Here is a 20,888-nt window from a genome sequence, read left to right on the forward strand (position 1 = left end):
TTTTTTCGATGCATCGCTGCATCAGGTAGCTACCTGCAGCCCTCTATCGACCGAAAGGACCTACATTAGCCTGGTGCGAAAATGCAAAATTTTCAAATCGCTATAACTTCTACAAACCCAAATATTTTTGATTCGTAATTGCATTTTTTTTATAGAATTGAATATAGAATCCGTATATATAGGGGCAAAACCCATGTACAAAAAAAATTTTTTTGTTGACCTGTGTTATTCACATGCGCGCAGTACAAAGACTCATTGCTACAAGGCGGAATATACGAAACACAAATAAACAAATAGAGATACACATTTGGTCCAGTAGCGAGTCAGTATTGTGGAGCTGAACGAAAGAAGAAAGGAGGGAATGTCATAGGGCAATTAGTACCCTGCCACCTCTTTGACATCCTGCTTTGATTGGAACTCTATCCTCTATCTAGTATCAAAAAATTCTGCGTCAAAGAAATTATTGTTGAGCGAGGTCTCAACTATGGCATACACATCATATTCACAGCTTGAAGTGACTAACAAACTATCCTTAGCTTTAGTTCTCGTCCCTGAGATATTTTGGTAGTAAATATTTATATTATTAAAAATTGAATTTTGCGGATTATTTACTAGGGATTGAGCGTTTGGCCTTTGACCTTTTGAAAAAAACGAAATGGTTTTACTTTAACATCGGTTGGCCATATAGAAGAGTCTAGTAATTTACTATAGATTGAAGTCGAGACCCCAAGTTTAAAATTGCATCTTGTGTTTTTCTTTACTAACTTATAACAATGAATAAAAGATGGCGAAATATTCGCATTTTTTGATACATAACTGATGATATCACTTGCATTAACTGACGGCTTGAATGAGGATAAGTGTAACCATTTTAGGCGAACAGCTAGATTAAGATCAGCATTTACATTACTGCCTACAACGATAGTAGCAGCCTTCTTGAATTTGTTTGTCTTAATTTCAGAAGTGACGTCATCAGATGTAGATTGCTTATGGTTGCCTTTATCCATAATAGTGACGTCAGCATAAGTAGGCACGGTTTCACTCTCAGAAGCAACGTCATCAGATGCAGATTGTTTACTATTACCTTTCTCCATAATAGTGACGTCAGCATAAGTAGACACGGTTTCACTGGCGGACTTAAACGGCATCACATTCTTTACAGTCATAGTGTTATTGCTTTGCATGGCAGGCGATTGAGAGTCATTACTGGTTGTGTTTGTCAAAGATAAATCAATTAGAGGAGGCTACTTTGTTGTTGCAGCCGAACGGGTATTTGCATTTTGTTTAGCTATATTAGCTAATTATTTAGCTTTAGAGGCCGAGGCATTGTTAGTCGCCGATTTATTTACAGGCTGCGTTGTTTTTGCACCCGAGAGTATGTCATTGTCTTTGTTTTTAGTGCTTGGATGCTTTGTTTTTTGGACAATTCAGCCTGCGTTGATTTTGCGCTCCCACTATATTCATAGCCTTTGTTGTTATTCGTTGACTTCTTTGTTTTTTCAGACAATTTTTGATTATCATCTTCTCGTAAAGAACCAGCACAAGTTGATTTTTACCCATTGGAAAAAGCAGCAACAACACTATGCACATTCTTTAGTTCCAATGATAAAGTGGAGATTTCTGAGTTCTTATCAACAATCGAAGATTTTAGAGAGCGAACTTAGGCAAATGGAGCATCTTGCTTTTGCGAAAGTTCAATGTTATCGTCTTTTAACGCATTCATTGTAGTGAGAATGAGAGAATTTTCAGTGCGTAACGCCTCAATATTTTTAGAAAAGTCAAGCAAAAATAGTTGTTGGTTACTTATATTTTCACTTGCACTCATATTGTTACCGATACTGTTTACGGCACTAGAGAGAGAGTTTGGTGGCGGACTACGTATAGAGGCGCGCCGCTCTGCCGTACAAGATTTACAGAAAGAATGTCTGTTTGATGCGAGAAGAAATTTGAGATCATTCGATGATATGTTCACACACTTTAAGTGGATGAGGTCATTACACTTCGCACAACATACTTTCGGCTGACCACGATCAACATTTTGACTCCACACATACGGCATAGTAAAAAAATTGAATGATAAGCAAATATTAGTTATTTTTACATTTATCATTTGTAGGTAAATTATATTATGTACTTACTTTGGAACAATGTTCCAGTCACTAACTCAAATCACTTATTAACTGAGGATTAAATGACCATTCCTAGATCCACTTTGGAAAATAAAACATAAAGATAACCAGGAATACACACAAAACTGCGGAGCAAAAATAAACACGTCCGCACCGATCGCAATTTTACAACATTATCGCGCTGTCACTAACACATATGCATTTCCAATTTGTCGATGCCTGGTCTATAGGCAGAAACCGGTATGCAAATTGATTTACGAGGGTGGGCTGAAATATTTAGGTCTCGGACCTAAACAGTGCATGAAACATTTCCTCCTTCCACCTAACTAAAAAGAAAAACCATATGTAAGTAGATGCATACCTGTCTAAAATAAATAAATATACCTACGGACGTAAATGCATTACCCAACCGGAAGTATATTTTCTTTCTTTTCAAACTTAAAACATTGTAGGAAATTTGGTCATATAATTATTCACAACCGGTTGGGAAATGGATCCGAATACATACTGCATCCGATAATGGATCACAACGTTGTCTAAAATGTACAGAAAGAGGGGGTGGATTCAGTAACTGTAAGTTTTAGAATGTACATTTCTTTTTCATATAATTTGTATGAAAGAAAAATGTACATTTCAAAACTCACTTAAACAATTTTTTGAAATAGAACTTGTTACCATTTACAATGACAATCCACTTTAACAAATTTTCTGACACACAATGTCTTTTTTCTGTTTACTTTGTAATAGTTCCGATTTCTTCAAAATATACGTGTCAAAACGTTTAATAAAAACCACGCAAAGTCAACCTTAAATAATAATACGTGCGAAAATAATAAAAATGTGCAATAAAATTTGAAATACAAAAGAATAATAGTAATAACGCAGCTTGTATAATACAAATAAATCTGTATACTCGTCTGGATAAGCGCCATAATATCTTTTGGCTTGTCCAGAAAACGTAAAGTAATCGAAATTATTAATATACACTCCTGTTTATTGCAAATCCAACTATTGCCACAAATGCGGTGTCGAAACAACAGATATCTCGAAAGTCATTCGAAGTAAAAATTACATAGCTGGCAAAATTACTTTTGTACATGAGAAGCATCCGAAAATGTGGAAAGTGTTTATTTATATCCATTTACTTTAAGCTTTTTAAACAATATAGAAGGCGAAATAATTACAAAACTACGTCTACTGAGAAAGTTTATAGAAATAACATATTAAACACAGTATGAATAATCAAACTCATACACGAGATAAAAAACAAATTTTACAAAACTGCTAAATGGAGCCCAAATAGTACGGTAACATACTAAATTTATATTTTGTTCAAGAGTGCACAATTAACATCAATATAATATACATACATATATAATTGCTTCAAAAAATGCATATAAGCTTTTAACAGAACTTTCGCATTTGGCCAAAAAATTATTTCAAATGAATAAAAAAGTGGTACCAATTTTACTGTCAGTTCTGAATATACAAGATGCAAGCAGCATTGATGCTAAGATCGAAATCTCGGGTGGCGAGAAGAAGAAAGCTCCGAAAATTGGGTGGAAGACTTGAGTTGCCTAGTAATGTGGCAACAAAAGAGATTGCTCCATTTCCTCGATATCCACCAAACTCATGGGTAATAAAATATTTAATTTATATTCTTTAGTAAAAGCTTCCTTGCATTGTTTCTATACATCTAAGATTTTATTTGCACAGACCCTCCAACTCATGTAATGAATTTATTTTCCACAACATGAATTTATTTTCCAATAATTAGATTAAGCAACTGGCTACAATCATTTTTCTACTTATCTTAGTATGTTTCCATGTAACATCACCCTTTAGACACAATAAGGATATTCATTTAAACTCTTACATAACTACATTGCATATCGCATTTGTATCGCTCATAAGTTTACCATCTCGTAAAAGAATTATCAAAATTCGTATAAAAAATGTTTTACATATTCAACGTAAATTTACAACGAGAAATTCAACTACGTGATGAACTTAGTCGCTGTTTACACACAAAATATTTGTGGCTGAAACTCGGTACTTGAAGAAGAGGAGTCGATGAGGAAAGAGGACGGGCATCCAATATCTTGTGCTCGGCGACTTCCTTTGTGCTACTTTCTTCTGTTGTCAAATTTTGATGTTTCTGATTTTTTTGTATTAAATAATTTGTTTGTTGTTTTTGAACACAAATTTTTATAATTGTATTTGATAGTTATAATATCTCACAATATTTAAATTTTTAATGAATAAAAAATTTGTTTTAGAAAGATTTGAAATAAAATGTCCACTAGTTGCTTAGAAAGAGTCGTCGTAGAGCAAGCATAACAACACATAACATACATATGAATAAAGTCTGCCTCCTCAATCTAGTGCTTCTAATCTGCCATAACTTATTATCTTTTCACCAGAAGTGTTGGATAGTCTTCTAACTTCATACTTACACATACATGTACTTTGATATAATGCAGAAAGCAGCGCTCGAACGTATTTTCTTGTTTAATTTAAAAGGAATCCTTTTCAGCGCCGACAAAACTCGGTCACAAAGTTTTTTTGCGGTCTGATTATTGTTGTAAAAATGATTTGTCTCGCTGAATACTCCCGTTAGCTCAAAAGATTTGCCGCAAAGTACTCTAGCTGAAATCCAAGGAAACTAGCCGTACAAGTTGACGAAGTTCCTGTTAAAGGTTCCACATAACAGATGCATATATGGCTTGTGTCAAATGAGGACATACAGCACGGGGGACATCATGACCAAAGTTGAGGCAGGGTGATAAGTGTTTCCCTACTATGTGTGCTTTTTACTGCTACAGTGTCCGTATGTGGTTTTAATTTAGTGGTTTACCGAACAAAACTCTTTGAATAAATTCCTTGACCCTATGCCTTAGTATCATTAGGCAATGTTGTATATGATGCCATCTTATTTTAGTGCTTGCGAAGATGTCCCCTTATCTAGCTAACATCTCATTATAGTATTTCCTCGGTATATAGAGTTTTGGCAGACCCTATACTTTCTCCGGAGGGCGCTTTGTAGACCGGGAGTCCGCTTTGGCGAATGGTAGCACATGCTGGCCAATTATTTTACATGTTAACCCGCCGGCTTTCCAACTATTAAAAAATTTTAATTATATTCTGCACAAAAAAAAACAAAATAGAAAGCTTTATTTGAAAATATGTAATGCAAAAAAATTTAGAATAAATGTTTGTTCATATGAAAATAGAATAAAAACAAACGAACAAAAGTGAAATCCTGAGAACTTAAATGTTTTTTAAACGTCATTTGCCTATCAATGGCTGTACTTTGTAATGTTTTTATTATGCGCCAGTACTAGTTGATGGTTTCCAGACTTCATTTTATATCCGTAATAGTGACGAGGCTGGCAAGGCCGATTCTTCCTTCGATGACAGCAGGTACCTCGTCTTTCCTTTTTTGTCTCTTTATCCCATCCGAAAATAGCACGGCGCGTTTCTTAGGGCAAATGGTATCACTATAATCTGTTCAGTGTTGGCAGAACTTTTTCAGAAAAAAGGTTAGATGGACAAAGAATTAAAGCTTAATTAAATTTTATAGGGCTTAGAAAAAAAGCAAAAATGTTTTTATTCTTTTTTTCATAAAAAACTAAAAGTAATGCTTACTTCAAATAGATACAAATTTAATTAAATAATTTACAGTTGCAATACAGCAATACAGAGCGCATATGACGCCGTCGTAGAGTCAGATGACAACGACCTTCCCGAAGACTTTAAGGCCTCAGCTTTCAATAAATACCGCGCCTGCCTTATAGCGTATGAGGACACTAAGGCAAGAATAGGCGATCAACTCCAGCTAAGGGTACTAAGCAATCCCGTCCCCGCTACAACCACCGCTTTCCAATGGACTGCCAAAAATCCATAAACCCGATATGCCCCTACGTCCAATATCGTCTTCCGTAAATGTACTCTGCTACCAATTTTCTAAATATATAGGAGAAAAAATTCAAAATGTAACGTCAGAAGAATACAATATCAAGAATGTATTCAGATTAAAAGAAAGACTCCAAGATATACATTTAGATGAAGACGAAGTGTTAGTGTCCTTTGATGTAGTGTCCCTGTTCACAAACATTCCCACCAATCTAGCCATAAACATAATCATAAGCAAATGGGAACAAATTAAGCCCCCAACTAATATACCAAAGAACAAGTTTCGTGACATACTGAAATTTTGTCTATTAGAAAATATTTATTTTATACACAATAATACAAACTACACACAAACTTTTGGTATGCCAATGGGCAACCCACTTTCCCCGACAATAGCTGACATAATTATGGATGATTTACTTGACAACACACTTAAGGCACTTAAGCAAAATCTTAACATCAGTATTAAATTTCTAGTCAAATGTGTGAACGATATCTTCGCGATAGTAAAACAAAATGATTTGGAACAAATTTTAAATTCCCTCAACAGTTACCATAAAAACATTCAATTCACGTACGAAATGGAAAAAGATCGTACCATTCCCTTTGTGGACATAAGAATACATAACAACAAAGGAACCCTAATTTTTGATTGGTATACAAAACCATTATCATCCGGCCGTCTCATCAATTCTCATTCTTCACAGCCCCTAAAATATAAAATTAATACGGCAAAAAATTTTATTAAAAAGGTGCTAACAATAAGCGACAAACAATTTTGGAACAAAAATATTAGTAAAATGAACGAAATTTTAAGAAATAACAATTATCCGAGCACCCTAATAAAAAGTCTGACTGAACAAAAAGTAATTGAAATAAACAGCCAACAAAGTAAATCAACACGAGAAGAGGCAGAAACAAAACAATATTTCAAACCAAACATTATCGACGATATTCACAAGAACAAAAAGCCCCATTGAAAATTTACAGCAAAGCAATGTAATCTACGAAATAACATGCAAAGGCAATGAAAACGAAGACTGCAACAAAATATACATCGGTCAGACGAAACGGGCGTTACAAGTTCGACTAACCGAACATACAGCTGATATAAAGAAAATGAAGCAAAGCACAACATTATCACAGCACACAACAGAAAACGACCATATAGCTGATTTAGCGAATATACGAATACTTGATAAAAACAAACCAGGAAAAACCAGACTAACATTGGAAAGATTAAGAATTTTACAAAATAGAGACAAAACAATAAATAAAAAGGAAGATACCGATGACGTCGCCGCTGCCTATACTTTATGCTTATAGTCAAATTTATTAGTTTAGTATGACAATGATACCACTAAAGAATGGTACAAATAATATTTTTTAGAATAATTTAATATTTAAAACAATATAAATATGTAAGTGTGATAAATGTTTTATTAGGGTGTTACGTGTTTATTTGTGATATTTATCATGTATTCATGTGTATAAAAAAATGTGATGTAATATTAGTTTTCATTTGGGTTTTTACCACATGTTTTAAAGTTTTTTGTTGTTTTTCATAAAGTAACAGATATCCCCCTGAAGAAGCTAGAGAGACTAGCAAAACGTCGGGTAGAAAGATAATTGACCAGAAAAAGTCATTATTATGCAAAAATATTTTTATTTTTCTTTTCTTAAAAACTAAAAGTAATGCTTACTTCAATTAGATACAAATTTAATTAAATAATTTACAGTTGCAGTATGTGTTTTATAAAAATAAAAGTTGTTTAATGTCAAGAGTTTGACCACTCTTCTCCTATTACTACTACTACAACTATTTCAGTCATTGTTACCTTAATTTCCAAACGACATAAGCAACGGATTTACCGAAACTGCATTTTTTGTAGATTTTGGTATGATATATTAAAAATAGTATAAACTGGTGATTAACTTTCGGAAATATTAGAGAAGTTGTTTACGCGGCATAGGTTGTCACACGTCCAATTCTCCATTGTATTTATGTATACCCATGAATCTAATTATAACCCATCTAGTGTATTTTCTTAGATTATATTGAGTTATATTATACTGAATTATCCACAAAATTAATTAATTGTATGAGACGCAAGTATATTCGGAATTTTAATCAACTCGAGGACGCGCTCAACGCAACGTCATCGAAAGAGCCATCGAGCAACGAAGCCACCATCAGCAGTCCGAACAGTCATCAGTCCTAACTATAAATGGGTGTGTACCAGCCTCTAGTTTAGCTAATGGCCCTTCGTCGCCATTGACGAAACCAGCGGTTTTTAATAATATAAATTCATACATACATTACGTATATCCCCCCCGAGTATATTTTGGAGGCTCCCGCCAAATACAAAGTTTTCCCGCCAAAATTATATTGTTTCCCGCCATAATTACATTTTTTCCGCCAAAAAAATATATGCATATTCTCATCCCCATATAGACGTATACATAAACGAGTTGCATTAAAAAGTAATGACAAATACGACCCATACTTGCACAAAATTATCTCATTGCCCTCTAAGATACTTGTGTCCCTTCTGGTATAATTTAAATACATATCCCAACATCTGCATTATTATTTGCAATACCGAGCACTAAATTCGGACACATTTACATTGCTTGAAATCCCCATCAGTAAATTCTGCAGCTCAGCCCAACTGATCTCAGACTACTCCCAATTCAATCTAACTATTCCTAATCTATTCCACTTTCGACCAATAGGAAGGCTCCTGCCTTTGGTATTCTCTCGTAAATAAACACCAGGCAGTCCCCAAAAATTTCCAAAATAGCTAAAGTGAAATTAAGCAAGTCCCTTTTTAGAATGGCTACCGTGGTCGAAAATAAATTTATATCCGAAACGGATCTCTTTTCGGATTACTGCGCTCGGTTCGGCACAACCGACATCCAAGATAACACCGAGGCATCCCTAAAAATAAAAGATAAAAATATCGATGTGTTCTGGGAAAGGGTACAGAGCGCATATGACGCCGTCGTAGAGTCAGATGACAACGACCTTCCCGAAGATTTTAAGGCCTCAGCTTTCAATAAATACCGCGCCTGCCTTATAGCGTATGAGGACACAAAGACAAGAATAGGTGATCAACTCCAGCTTAGGGTACTAAGCAATCCCGTCCCCGCTACAACCACCACTCCCCAAGAAATTTCCGGGATGCACTTCAAAGTACCCGCCTGTGACACCGAAGTCTTTTACGGGAGCTATGATCAATGGCCGTCCTTCCGGGACATGTTCACGGCGGTCTATATCTACCACCCCAAAATCACGAGCGCCCAAAAACTGTACCACCTCAGGTACAAGCCCCAAGGAAAAGCTGGCCAAATAGTGAAGCAATTCCCACTTAGTGATGACAACTTTGCTCTGGCGTGGGAAGCCCTGAAATCCCGATATGAAAATAAAAGAGTCTTGGTCGATAACCAAATAAAAGTCCTCATGAACCTCAAGGCCATTCAGAAAACAGCGAAGACATCCAAACACTGCAATCTTCCGGTAATAACTGCCTCCAGATATTAGCAACCCAACAAGTCTCGACAGATAGTTGGGATCCCATATTAATATATCTGGTAACCTCAAAACTCCCAGAAAATACAGTTGCGCTTTGGGAGCAATTTTTAAGCTCCAGAAGAGACCTACCGAACTGGTCGCAAATGGACCAGTTTCTGACAACTCGCTACGAAATAGTGGAAAAGGTGGATCAATGGTGACCAGCCAAACCCCGATATAATCCACCCTCCACAAATTTCTCAAGGCCTTCCCCAATTCAAAACAATCCCCAGTTCAGGCAGGCTCAGACCCAAAACCAAAGCCGCAACCCCCCGCAGAACAGCAACTACTCGCAAAATCGCACAAATGCTCATGTGGCCGAGCATCAGAAATTCTACGCCTGCAGAATGTGCAAGCAGTCCTCCCACACGCTACAAAGCTGCTTGCGTTACAAGAAGCTGGCAATCCCTGAGCGGAAAAAATTCGTGAGAGATAACAACCTGTGCGAAAGCTGTCTATCCCAAACCCACCTCTTAAAAGACTGCACAATAGGCCGGGTCGATTTGTGGGGAGGCAAAAAAATTGCTCATTGCTCTGCGAAAATCATATTTTAGGGATCAAAATAAGAAACTTTGCCGAAGGAACCATACCTTTAAAACGAATTCTGATGCCCCCCCCCCCCCCTTTGGGTCGTAGGGGCAAATTTTGAAAAATCCCACTTTGAAATGCCTATGTTTTTTCTTTTTGGAGTTTTTTTTTTTCTTTTTGGAGTTTATTTTTCTCTTTAGAAATTTATTTAGTCAGAACATATGTAAATGAAAAAATGAATTTAACTTAGTAATAGAAAAGAAATTAAAAAAAAACCCCGCTTTTAAAACCAAGGCATCGCTGTGATGCATTTGTATGTCGTAAACATAGTTTATTGGGTTTTTTATTAAGAACATATGTAAATGAAAAAATGGATTTAACTTAGTAATAGAAAAGAAATTTAAAAAAAACCCCGCTCTTAAAACCAAGGCATCGCTGTGATGCATTTGTATGTCGTAAACATAGTTGTGAGGGTTTTTTATTCAACCGTTTTAAAAAATGAAGGTATCACTGTGACACATTTGCAGATCGTAAAATTGCTTGTTTTTTTTTAAGCCACCACAAGACAAAGCAGGTAGAATTGAAATTGCCGCTACCTAAAAGTTCGATCCAAAGGGGGGAGGGGGGGGGGGGGGGGGTGGACATCAAAATTCGTTTTAGAGGTATGCTTCCTTCAGCAAAGTTTCTTATTTTGATCCCGAGAATACGATTTTCACAGAGCAATGAGCGATTTTTAAATCGACCCGCCCTACTGCACAAGCACAAGAACGTTTCTTTACTGCCAAGGTCGCCACAACTCCACCCTCCACGACACCGGAGTATCTCATCAAACTAATGGCCCTCGAAGAACGGCATCCCAAGTAGCAACTAGTCAGGACGTTACCAACCCAGAACCCAACGAAGAACTTCCCACCACCTCAAACGCTGGCCGCATCAAATCGTTCCATGCAGAAAATGATAGCCAAATCATCCTCCCTACAGCGATAGTGTCGATAGAAGACCGAGGGGACTGCTTCAGGCTCAGAGCCTCAGTGGATCAAGGGTCAGAACGTAGCTTCATCTCTTCAAAAGCTCAAATCAAGCTAGGCCTCCCATATACCCACCCCTATTTGAAATATCGGGCATGGGAGGCGGAGTAGTACAAACCTCCAACAAGTTGTGCTCACTGACCCTAGTCTCAAATGACCATAAGGTGAAAATAAAGGCCCAGGCAATAGTGCTGGCCTCACTAGGCAACTCCCAACACTCAGATTAAATAACGACCAAATACGTAAATGGTCACACCTCAAGCTAGCAGACCAGATTTCTCAGAACCCCTCCCAAATCGATCTGGTGTTAGGCAGCGATCTCATCCCTCCTCAAATAATGCTAAATGGCATCGAAAAGATCTCCACCACACTGCTATCAAAGAACACAATATTTGGCTGGATAATAAGTGGCCAAACCCCCGAAAAGGTGGGAGCACACTCCCCTCAAGCGTGGGAAGTGACCAATGTCCAGCTGAACGAACAGCTACGTCAATTTTGGGAAATCGAAGAAATACCAAGAATGCGAGTGGAAACCCCAGAAGATAAAATGGGCGAAGACTTTTATCAAAGCACCACCACTCGCATGCGTGACGGTCGATATATGGTTCGGCTCCTTTTAAAACAACATTCCCGAACGATATCGACCTAGATCAATCCCGTACTGCAGCCCTACGACAGCTCCATGGCATGGAACGTACTCTCTCAAAAAAAGGCGATCTCAAACAGCAGTATGAACAGGTACTCGAAGATTATCTGTCCCTAGGCCACATGGAAGAATGCAGTCCCAATGAAATAGAATCCCTGGGTAAATACTACTCCTTCTATCCCCCTCACCATGCGGTCGTAAGGCCAGACAAGAAGACAACAAAAGTCAGAGTTGTGTTCAACGCCTCTAAAAATCGGGTTCCGGTCACTCCCTTAACAATGTTTTATGTACCGGACCAACCCTCTAACACGATCTCCGACTTATCTTGTTGAAATGGCGAACATATAAATATGTGTTTAATGGCGATGTAGAGAAAATGTACCGCCAAATTCTCTTACACCCCGATGACGGAAACTACCAACGGATAATATTCCGAACCGCCGAACACAGTCCAATAAAGGACTGTAAGTTAAAAACGGCCAACTTCGGGGTTAACTGGGCGCCTTTCCTGGCTATTCGCACTCTACACGAGCTGTCGAAAGACATAGTCGATTCCCATCCACGCGCAGCCCCGATACTAAAATCTGAGACGTATGTTGACGATAGTTTATCTGGCAGTCATGATCTCCAATCAGCCGACCAATCCCTAAGAGAGACTTTAGACGCTCTCAATTCAGCCGGAGTTCCCCTAAAAAAGATCACGTCAAACCATCCCGACATCCTCCAAAAAATATCGAAAACTGATCTGCTGAAAACAAACTTTCTCGAGTTCGAAAAGACTAGCACCGCCAAGACCCTGGGCATCCAGTGGAACGCCTTAACGGATACATTCTCTTATACCGTCAACTCAAATCCGGCATCCACTGCAGCCACGAAGCGGCAAATCCTCTCCTCCATTGCGAAACTTTTCGACCCCGCAGGGTGGCTGACGCCCATAGTGATCCAAGCGAAGATGCTCATGCAAGAACTATGGCTAGACGGGACCGACTGGGATGAACAAGTAAAACCCCTACGCCTCATCAAATGGGCGCAGTTCGCCGAAAGTCTCCCGGATATCCCAGGCATTCAGATCCCACGTTGGATAAATTACCTCCCCGATCAGTCTGTCGAACTCCATGACTTCTGCGACGTCTACGAAAAGGCTTATTGTGCGACCTTTTACGTAAGAACCACCGAAGGCACACAAGTCTTCACTCACCTGCTAGTCTCTAAAAGGAAAGCGGCCCCAATCAAAACAATCATTTTGCCACACCTGGAGCTGTGCGGTGCTGTCTTACTAGCCAAGCTAGTCGCAGTAGTCCAACGCCATCTCGGGCTAAGTCAAAAAAAATTAACCACGTGGTCCGATTCTGAAATCGTGCTAGCCTGGCTGAAAAAGCCACCCCACTCTTGGAAAACGTACGTCTCGAACCGAACAGCGCAGATTATAGACCTCGAAGGAAATGTCCCTCGGCGACACGTGCGAAGCAAAGACAACCCCGCGGATATCGGAACCAGAGGATGTAGTCCCGCCGATCTCGTAACTCATCGCTATGGTGGAAAGGTCCAGAGTGGCTTTCCCGACCCCCCGAGGACTGGCCAACACCAACGGCCAGAAACATTGTACCCCCCCAACTCCGCCGAGTCGAAGCACTGCATGCTGCTGAGTAGACTGACGATATTCTAGATCGCGTTTCCTCCTACTCTCGAGCTCTACGCGTCATTGCATACGTTCTGAGGTTCATACGTCGGGCGAAAGATGCAGTAAACGGCATCCATGATCCTGTCACCTTCTCATGCCGAACTCAAACGAGCGAAACACCATCTGATCATCGCGGCCCAAACCCGATACTTCGGTCCAGAATGAGCCTGCCTAGGGGACTCGAAACCCCTAGGGAAACGCAGTTCCCTGTTGGTACTTAACCCATTTTTGGACAATAGCGAAATGCTCCACGCGAATGGTCGACTAGCCCGAAGAGACATGCCGTATAACGAGCGGTATCCCATTATTCTCCCCGAAAAGTATTGGCTTTCTACCCTGTACCTACGTTTTCTTCATGAATTACTTCTACATGCGGAAGCTCGACTCATGCAACAAACTCTAAGGCTTCGCTCCCTCCTTCACGACTACTGGCGTAGACTTCGCCGGCCCGTTTCACATAAAAGCTTCGATGCTACGATCTCCAACCCTAGTAAAAGGTTATGTGGCCGTTTTCGTGTGCTTCACCACCAAGGCGGTCCATCTGGATCTGTGTGCGGATCTCACCAGTAAGGCCTTTCTCGCTGCCTTCACCCGATTCGTAGGGCGTCGAGGGTACCCGAAACAAATGATGAGCGACAACGGCAAAACATTCATCGGAGCCAAGCGAGCTTCCGAAGTAGAGTTCGTCACCTTCCTCAACGAAGTCTCGATAGATATCGTGCAAAAGTACGCGCCACAAGGCATCGATTGGAAATGTATACCCCCCGGCGTACCCCATATGGGCGGATTATGGGAATCTGCCGTCAAAAGCTTTAAGACTCATTTCAAAAAGGTCGCCGGAACACACAGATTTACCTTTGAAGAATTCTCCACATTATTAATTCGTATAGAGGCCGTACTCAATTCTCGTCCCATCTCCCGCTTTCTCAGGACCCAGCGGACCTCATCGCCCTCACACCTGGTTATTTCCTCCGATGCGCGCCCCTGCTCTCCATCCCCGAACCGAACTATGAACACTTCTCTATGATTAACCGTTGGGAACGGTTAAAAATTTTGCACCACCAATTCAGCAAGCGCTGGAAGAATGACTACCTCATCGAGCTGCACAAGCGTTATCGATGGAAAACAGCTCAAACTCCAACTAAAATCGGCGATCTAGTCGTCATTAAGGAAGACGAATGGCGTCTAGATAGAGTGAAGATCGCTCATCCCGGCAGAGACGGACACGTACGAGTGGTCGACGTACGCACTCAAAACGGTGTTCTCGCCAGGCCCCTCACAAAATTGTGCTTCCTGCCACCAGCGGTACTTGATTCCGACTCACACGGTTCCCTATCATAGCCCGAACAAACTACAGTCCACTAAACTTAACTATCGACACCATCTCAGAACCTATCTGAATTATCCCGTACCTCTCACAGGCAGTCCCTAACTCGATGCGTCTTCTCCGGCGTGCAACTAATATATATTTATATACTCTCTTTCGCCAGATGGATCATCAGCACCATCCGGTTCCAACACCACGGCGCTCGTTGTCATCGCAGGTGGTCATGCCCGCGGCCCGCTCGCAACGTAAAGAGGCAGCGCCGGATTATCGAAAATGCCTATTATGCATGCGGCATCACGCACTCCTGAGGTGCCCTGTCTTCGCACCTATGCAGCCACAACAACGTACGCTGATTGCTAAGGCACATTTATATTGCCTCAATTGTTTGGCGCTGTCCCACCGTACCAACGAGTGCACCTCCACCGAACGCTGTCGGGTCTGCGGGCACACATTGCTGGACCGAAAAATCGGAGGTCGTCAGCCTTCGCACGCCATACCACCTCGTCGCCCGGAGAAGCGCAGTCGTATTCCTGCACCTCATCGTCGCCGTCGGCAGGCACATGCCACCAATCGTGCGTCGGATGCACGCCAGCCTTCGCGGGCATCACACGTTGGAAACCGCACAATTCGGTGCACCGCCACCGGCCTGCGCACGTCCACGTACAAAAGTGAAGCGGGCAAAATCCTCATTAAGGAAGCAGTTAGGGCGTTGACCGAGCTGCACCATACTTTAGGCGTTTAGTACACCTAGGCGTGCCAAGATGTTTACGCGGCATAGGCTGTCACACGTCCAATTTTTATGTATACCCATGAATCTAATATATCTAATTGTATTATTGTATCTAGTGTATTATCTTAGATTATATTGAGTTATATTATACTGAATTATCCACAAAATTAATTAATTGTACGTAGCCTTAAATTTCCCATTGGGAATCCTCATGGACGTGTGGCAGCCCCCACCGCGTAAATCCCCCAAAACGAATTCGCCGCAATCCGAAGTAATGCGATCTGACATCACCACCAGCTGTCAAAGCGGCCATTATACCATTTTCTATTATTGTCAATTTTGCCAGCTTTTTTGATCGAATTTTTGTTCCGCAGAGAGAAGGTGTTCAAAAATACACAGTTTTATATACAAGTTATATGTGACTTCTAATAAGTTTAAATATATTTTGCGCCAAGTTATTTGTGAATTGTAATAAGTTTAAATATATCCTGCACCAAGTTATTTGTGAATTCTAATAAGTTTAAGTATATCTTGCGCATTCTCAACGTGATTTGCCACCGTAGTGGAACTCAGTGCTACAATTTCCAGTTGATATTCGAAGCCAGTTGAGTGCGGCAAGTAAAACCCATTGTAATATCCATGCACCTAATATTTTATTGGAAAACACTGTTACTTGTGAATAAAATACAAGTCGTGGAAAAGGTGTCAATAGCCAAATAAAGCGTGTAATTCTTTGTTATCTGAGGGAAATCAACAATTTTTGTTAGCAAAGACCGACACTTCGGGAGAAGATTTCTTTTACCACTAAAAGGGAAGATCCAAGGCAATTCAAAGCATTCTCAGTTACGCTATACAGACGCAGGTATATTCGGAATTTTAATCAACTCGAGGACGCGATCAACGCAACGTCATCGAAAGAGCCATCGAGCAACGAAGCCACCATCAGCAGTCCGAACAGTCATCAGCCCTATCACTAAAAATCGGTGAGTACCAGCCTCGAAAATTTAAATCGTTGCATCTATTTTTCATTTTGTATAACGATTTTCTTGACTTTTGTAAGGCGCGATAACCTCCGAAGAGATTTTAGGCCGAGCTTCTCTTACAATTTGCGTCGTGCCCTCTTGATTTCCCCTACTTGAGGAATATATTAAATCAGTTCTGATTTCAACAAGATACGATTTTTAAAGATAAATTGATTGGATTTCTTTACATACCAGCATTAATTCCACATTTCAAGTCAGCTGGCAGGTCATTCCCAAAATTTATCTTTGCGGGAGTTTGTCCCGTTGTCTTATGTACAGCGGATCGGTAAGCCTTCAAGAATAAGGATACATATGTGTGTATCCGACTCATTATAAAACTTGTCCACTAATTTCCTTAAGTGCTTTTCCGAGGTTCTATTGCATTTTTCCACCATACCATCGGACTGAGGATGCAGTTGTGCAAGTTTTTTGAATCCACAATTTTTACACATTTCTTGGAACACAGCTGACTCAAGGATCCTGTCTTGGTCAGAATGTAACTCCTTTGGTGCACCATACCTTGCAACCCAATTGTTTGTAAACATTTCTGCTACTGTTTCCGGTTCCTGATTTGGAATTGGGTGTACATCTGGCGATTTACTAAAATAAGCCATATCCACCAGTACGTAATTGTTTCTGCGGTTGCTAGTAGGAAATGGACCTGCGATATCCATGGCGATCCTTTCAAATGGTGGACCTTAAATATATTTCTTCATCTGGCCATGACTTCTGGTTTTGGGCCCTTTTGCTCTGCTCGCAGTTGGCTATCCACTCAGTGATCGATTGGCGGCAACCAACCCAAAAGAATCTCTGCTTAGTTTTCTTGAGTGCCTTCGTAGTTCCAAGCAGACCTCCAATCGGATCGTTATTCAGCTCACTGAGAGCGTCAGAAAAACCACCAACTTCCTCTCACATTGACCATCCTCACTCTGCCATATTGGATGCAGGCAACCGGATATCAATTGTAAATTGTTGCACTGTACCCAATATGACTTAGCCATAGGCTCTCTGCTGACATCTCCTCTGTATTCGGTCGTTTGTTTCGTTCGAGCCCATGATATGTGACAGGCCCGTATCTTCTAGCTGACACTTTCCATGTTGAATTCATCCGTACATGTTGTTGTTGTTAGCCGGACATCTATAATGTCTTCTTTAGCCTCAGCTTTGGAACAGTGTTTGCACTCCGCATTACATGGTCTTCTTGACATTGCACCAGTATTCCCATGGGTACCACTTTTTCGATGCTCAATGGAAAAGTCGTAACTTTGTAGCCGTAGAGGTAATAGTGAAAATTTTCCATGCACTCTACCAATACCAATAGCTCTCTGCGTGTAACACAATTGTTCCTCTCAGGGTTCCCAATTCATCGGCTGTTATATGCAATTGAGGGTAGTCCATCGACCAGTTGTGACAAAACGCTTCCTATAGCATATCCACTCACATCACAACGTTGCTCTTGATCTCGGATATGCCAGCATTTGAAAAGTGCGCAAACACTCTTTCAATATTTGGAAAAAAACTTTTTGCTCCTTTCATTCAAAAGCTTAATTTTTCCTTCTAAGCTCGGGGGGGCTATATGCTACGCTGCCAAAGTTTGGTACAAATCGGCAGTAATATGTGCACAGTCCAAGGAAACTTCCGATTCATACAGGTTCTATATTCGTGGCCAATCCTTTACAGCCTTTATCTTTTCGTTCGCAGTGCAGATGCCCTCCGTCGTTGCCTTGTGACCCAAAAAACTTACTTCCATTTTTAACAGTGAGCACTTTTTGGGGTTTAGTTTCAGACCAGCGCCAGCTATTCTCCGGAAAACTTCCTCCAAGTTCTTAAGATGTTCATCAAACTTCTTTTCCAATACGATGATGTCGTCTAGGTACACCAAGTATGTTTTCCAATGTGGTTCTTTCAATAACTCACCCATGAGCCTCGCAAAAGTATCTGATGCATTACAAAGTCCAAAGGGCATCACCGTAAATTGACAAAGACCATCTCTAACACTCCACTTGCCAGTAGCCACTTTTCAAGCCCAGTGTGGAAAATTCTTTCGTGAGTCTAGAGTATCGTCAATTCTTGGCAATTGGTAGCTATCCTTCTTCGTGACGTTGTTCAACTTCTGGCAGTCCACGCAAAACCTCATTTTTCCATCCTTCTTCTTCACAAGTACCACCGGTGAGCTCCATGGACTAGCTACATGATTCGACTCACAACTTTCCGCTTGGCCAGTATAACACTACGAGGAGCTTAGCGGATCTTGGTTTGGAACAATGCTGGTCAAATATGTTTGCGTACTATAGGAGCAGTTCTTTTGCCTTAATCTGATAGTCTCCCTCTGGCCACTCTGTTCATGCCGTGATGTCATTTGAAACGTTTTCCTGGAGCTGTTCACAGTTATTAACTACTCCAGTCTCTTGGCATCTTCCCAATATAGCTCCTTTGGTAAGTTTGAGTGGTGACTTGGACTCATTGAGTACTTTTACCGGAATACGTCCATCTTGTTTTGTCATAGCCAAGTTTCTTCCTACAATTAGATTTGGTGTTAATTTTTTCGCTGCCTCTATAACCTACAAGTTTTTTGTCCCATAATCTCCCTCAACCGTTGCCCAGATGACTGCTTCAGAATTTGATGGTATTTGCTGGGTCTCCGCCACCAGCACTCGTTTACTGCTGTTGCCTTTCTCGTAGCCGAAGTTAAGTGGCGCATCCATGTTCTTACATCCACGGCCGTAGAGAGTAAATACGGGCACGGGACTAAACCGTTTACGGGCCCCCTATAAAAAATCCACTAAAACATTTGATTAATTTGAATTAATGACGTCTAATTAATGAATCATTATTGACGAATTACATCAAAAAAAAAAAAAAAAATTTTGCCACATCAATTAAATGATGTTTGGACTAAGGGCTGAAAATAAAATTAACACAGAATATTTACTATTTATCATATACTAGAAGACCCGGCAGACGTCCTGTCCTAAATTTGGCATATCTGCATACATTTTAATAAGCTCTTTCCGTCTGACTCTGCCCTCCCCCTCTTCACTTTTTCCTAATCCTTTTATTTACCCCTCCCTCCATCTTTTTCTCTCTCTCCATCTTCGTCTCATTCTATATCTTTCTCAATCTCCTTCTCTCTTTTCTCTTCTCTCAATTCCTTCTCATTCTTCTGCATCCCTTATTGCCTGTCCCAGAGGGTGGTATGTATTTTATTCCAGTCCCAGTCCCACTCCGAGTCTCAGTCCCAGTCCCAGTCCGTCTCAACAGCTTTCATTTGATATCCATATTGTATAAACACTGTCTGTGCATTCACTGGCCCACGTTTTGACCTATATCTCGAGACCCTAGTCACCCAGGGGTATGACAATTACCCCCTACTAAAGCACTCATCAACAGCTTTCATATGTTTTCCATATTCTATAAACACATTCTAGGGGTACTCGGGTCCACGTTTCGGCCTATATCTCAAGACCCTGTAAGTCGATCGCAACCAAGCCTATGTAGTAACCACCGCGTGAGGTTTACGCAACTTGTGTGAAAGTTTGAACAAAATCGAAAGACGCATCTCTTCAAACACCGGCGACCAACTAACACACATTTTAGCCTTTCTTTTTATATATATAGATTTCTATTTTTCACACTTCACTATAATATTAAAACGAAATGCAGATTTTCGTTGCTTTTGAAATTCGGCTTAAAATTTGCATATGGAACAACTAAAGATTCTCCCGAATTAAAAAAAATGTCATAGTACCTTTAAATCGCGGCCCCCTCTCTCAAGTTAGATCAAACTACACATGGGGTGCAAAACAAGTTCAAAATCGGTTCAGTAGTTTAGGAGTCCATTTGCGCCAAACATAGTGACACCTGATTTTTATATATTAAGAAGATAATAGTCCTATATTGCTACAGCATGCTAGGTATACTCACAAACATCAAAGCGCCGATATATTAGTTCTACCCATAAATACAGAAACACATTTTTTTAGAAAACATTAGTCAGTACTCGTTTTTCAGAAAGCCAAAATTCAGAAGTCACAACTCCGAGACAAAAGTTCAGAAATCAAAATTCAGAAGTCAAATATTAGAAGTCAAAATTCATAAGTCAAATTTCAGAAGTCGAATTTCAGAAGTCAAAATTCAAAATTCAAAAAGTAATCAGAGAGTTTTTGCTGTCTGATTACTTTCTAAAATTTGAGTTCTGAAATTTGACTTCTGAATATTAATTTCTGAATTTTGACCTCAAAAACTATGGTGGCGTCTCTAGCTTGGAGTACGACGTCTGTTTCATTAATGGTAGTCAGTATTTTGAAC

At 40.1% G+C, this 20,888-nt stretch overlaps 1 protein-coding gene across 6 annotated transcripts in view; it reads left to right on the plus strand.

The window, feature by feature from the left end:
• The window catches only part of LOC137240148 (uncharacterized), a 1,574,936-nt gene that overhangs the window by 578,979 nt on the left and 975,069 nt on the right, over window positions 1-20,888 (plus strand). For 3 of the 6 annotated variants that reach the window (XM_067766084.1, XM_067766086.1, XM_067766089.1), the window contains exon 1: window positions 2,877-3,765. The exons of 2 other annotated variants lie outside the window; for them this stretch is intronic. In XM_067766084.1, coding sequence (XP_067622185.1) covers window positions 3,622-3,765 — 144 coding nt within the window. In that variant the 5' untranslated portion in view covers window positions 2,877-3,621. Of the gene's footprint in view, window positions 1-2,876; window positions 3,766-20,888 lie in introns of those variants that run through there. One more of the 6 variants, XM_067766085.1, reaches the window with a different exon arrangement.

The sequence above is a fragment of the Eurosta solidaginis genome, chromosome 2, assembly GCF_040869045.1.
Source record: "Eurosta solidaginis isolate ZX-2024a chromosome 2, ASM4086904v1, whole genome shotgun sequence".
NCBI lineage: Eukaryota > Metazoa > Arthropoda > Insecta > Diptera > Tephritidae > Eurosta > Eurosta solidaginis.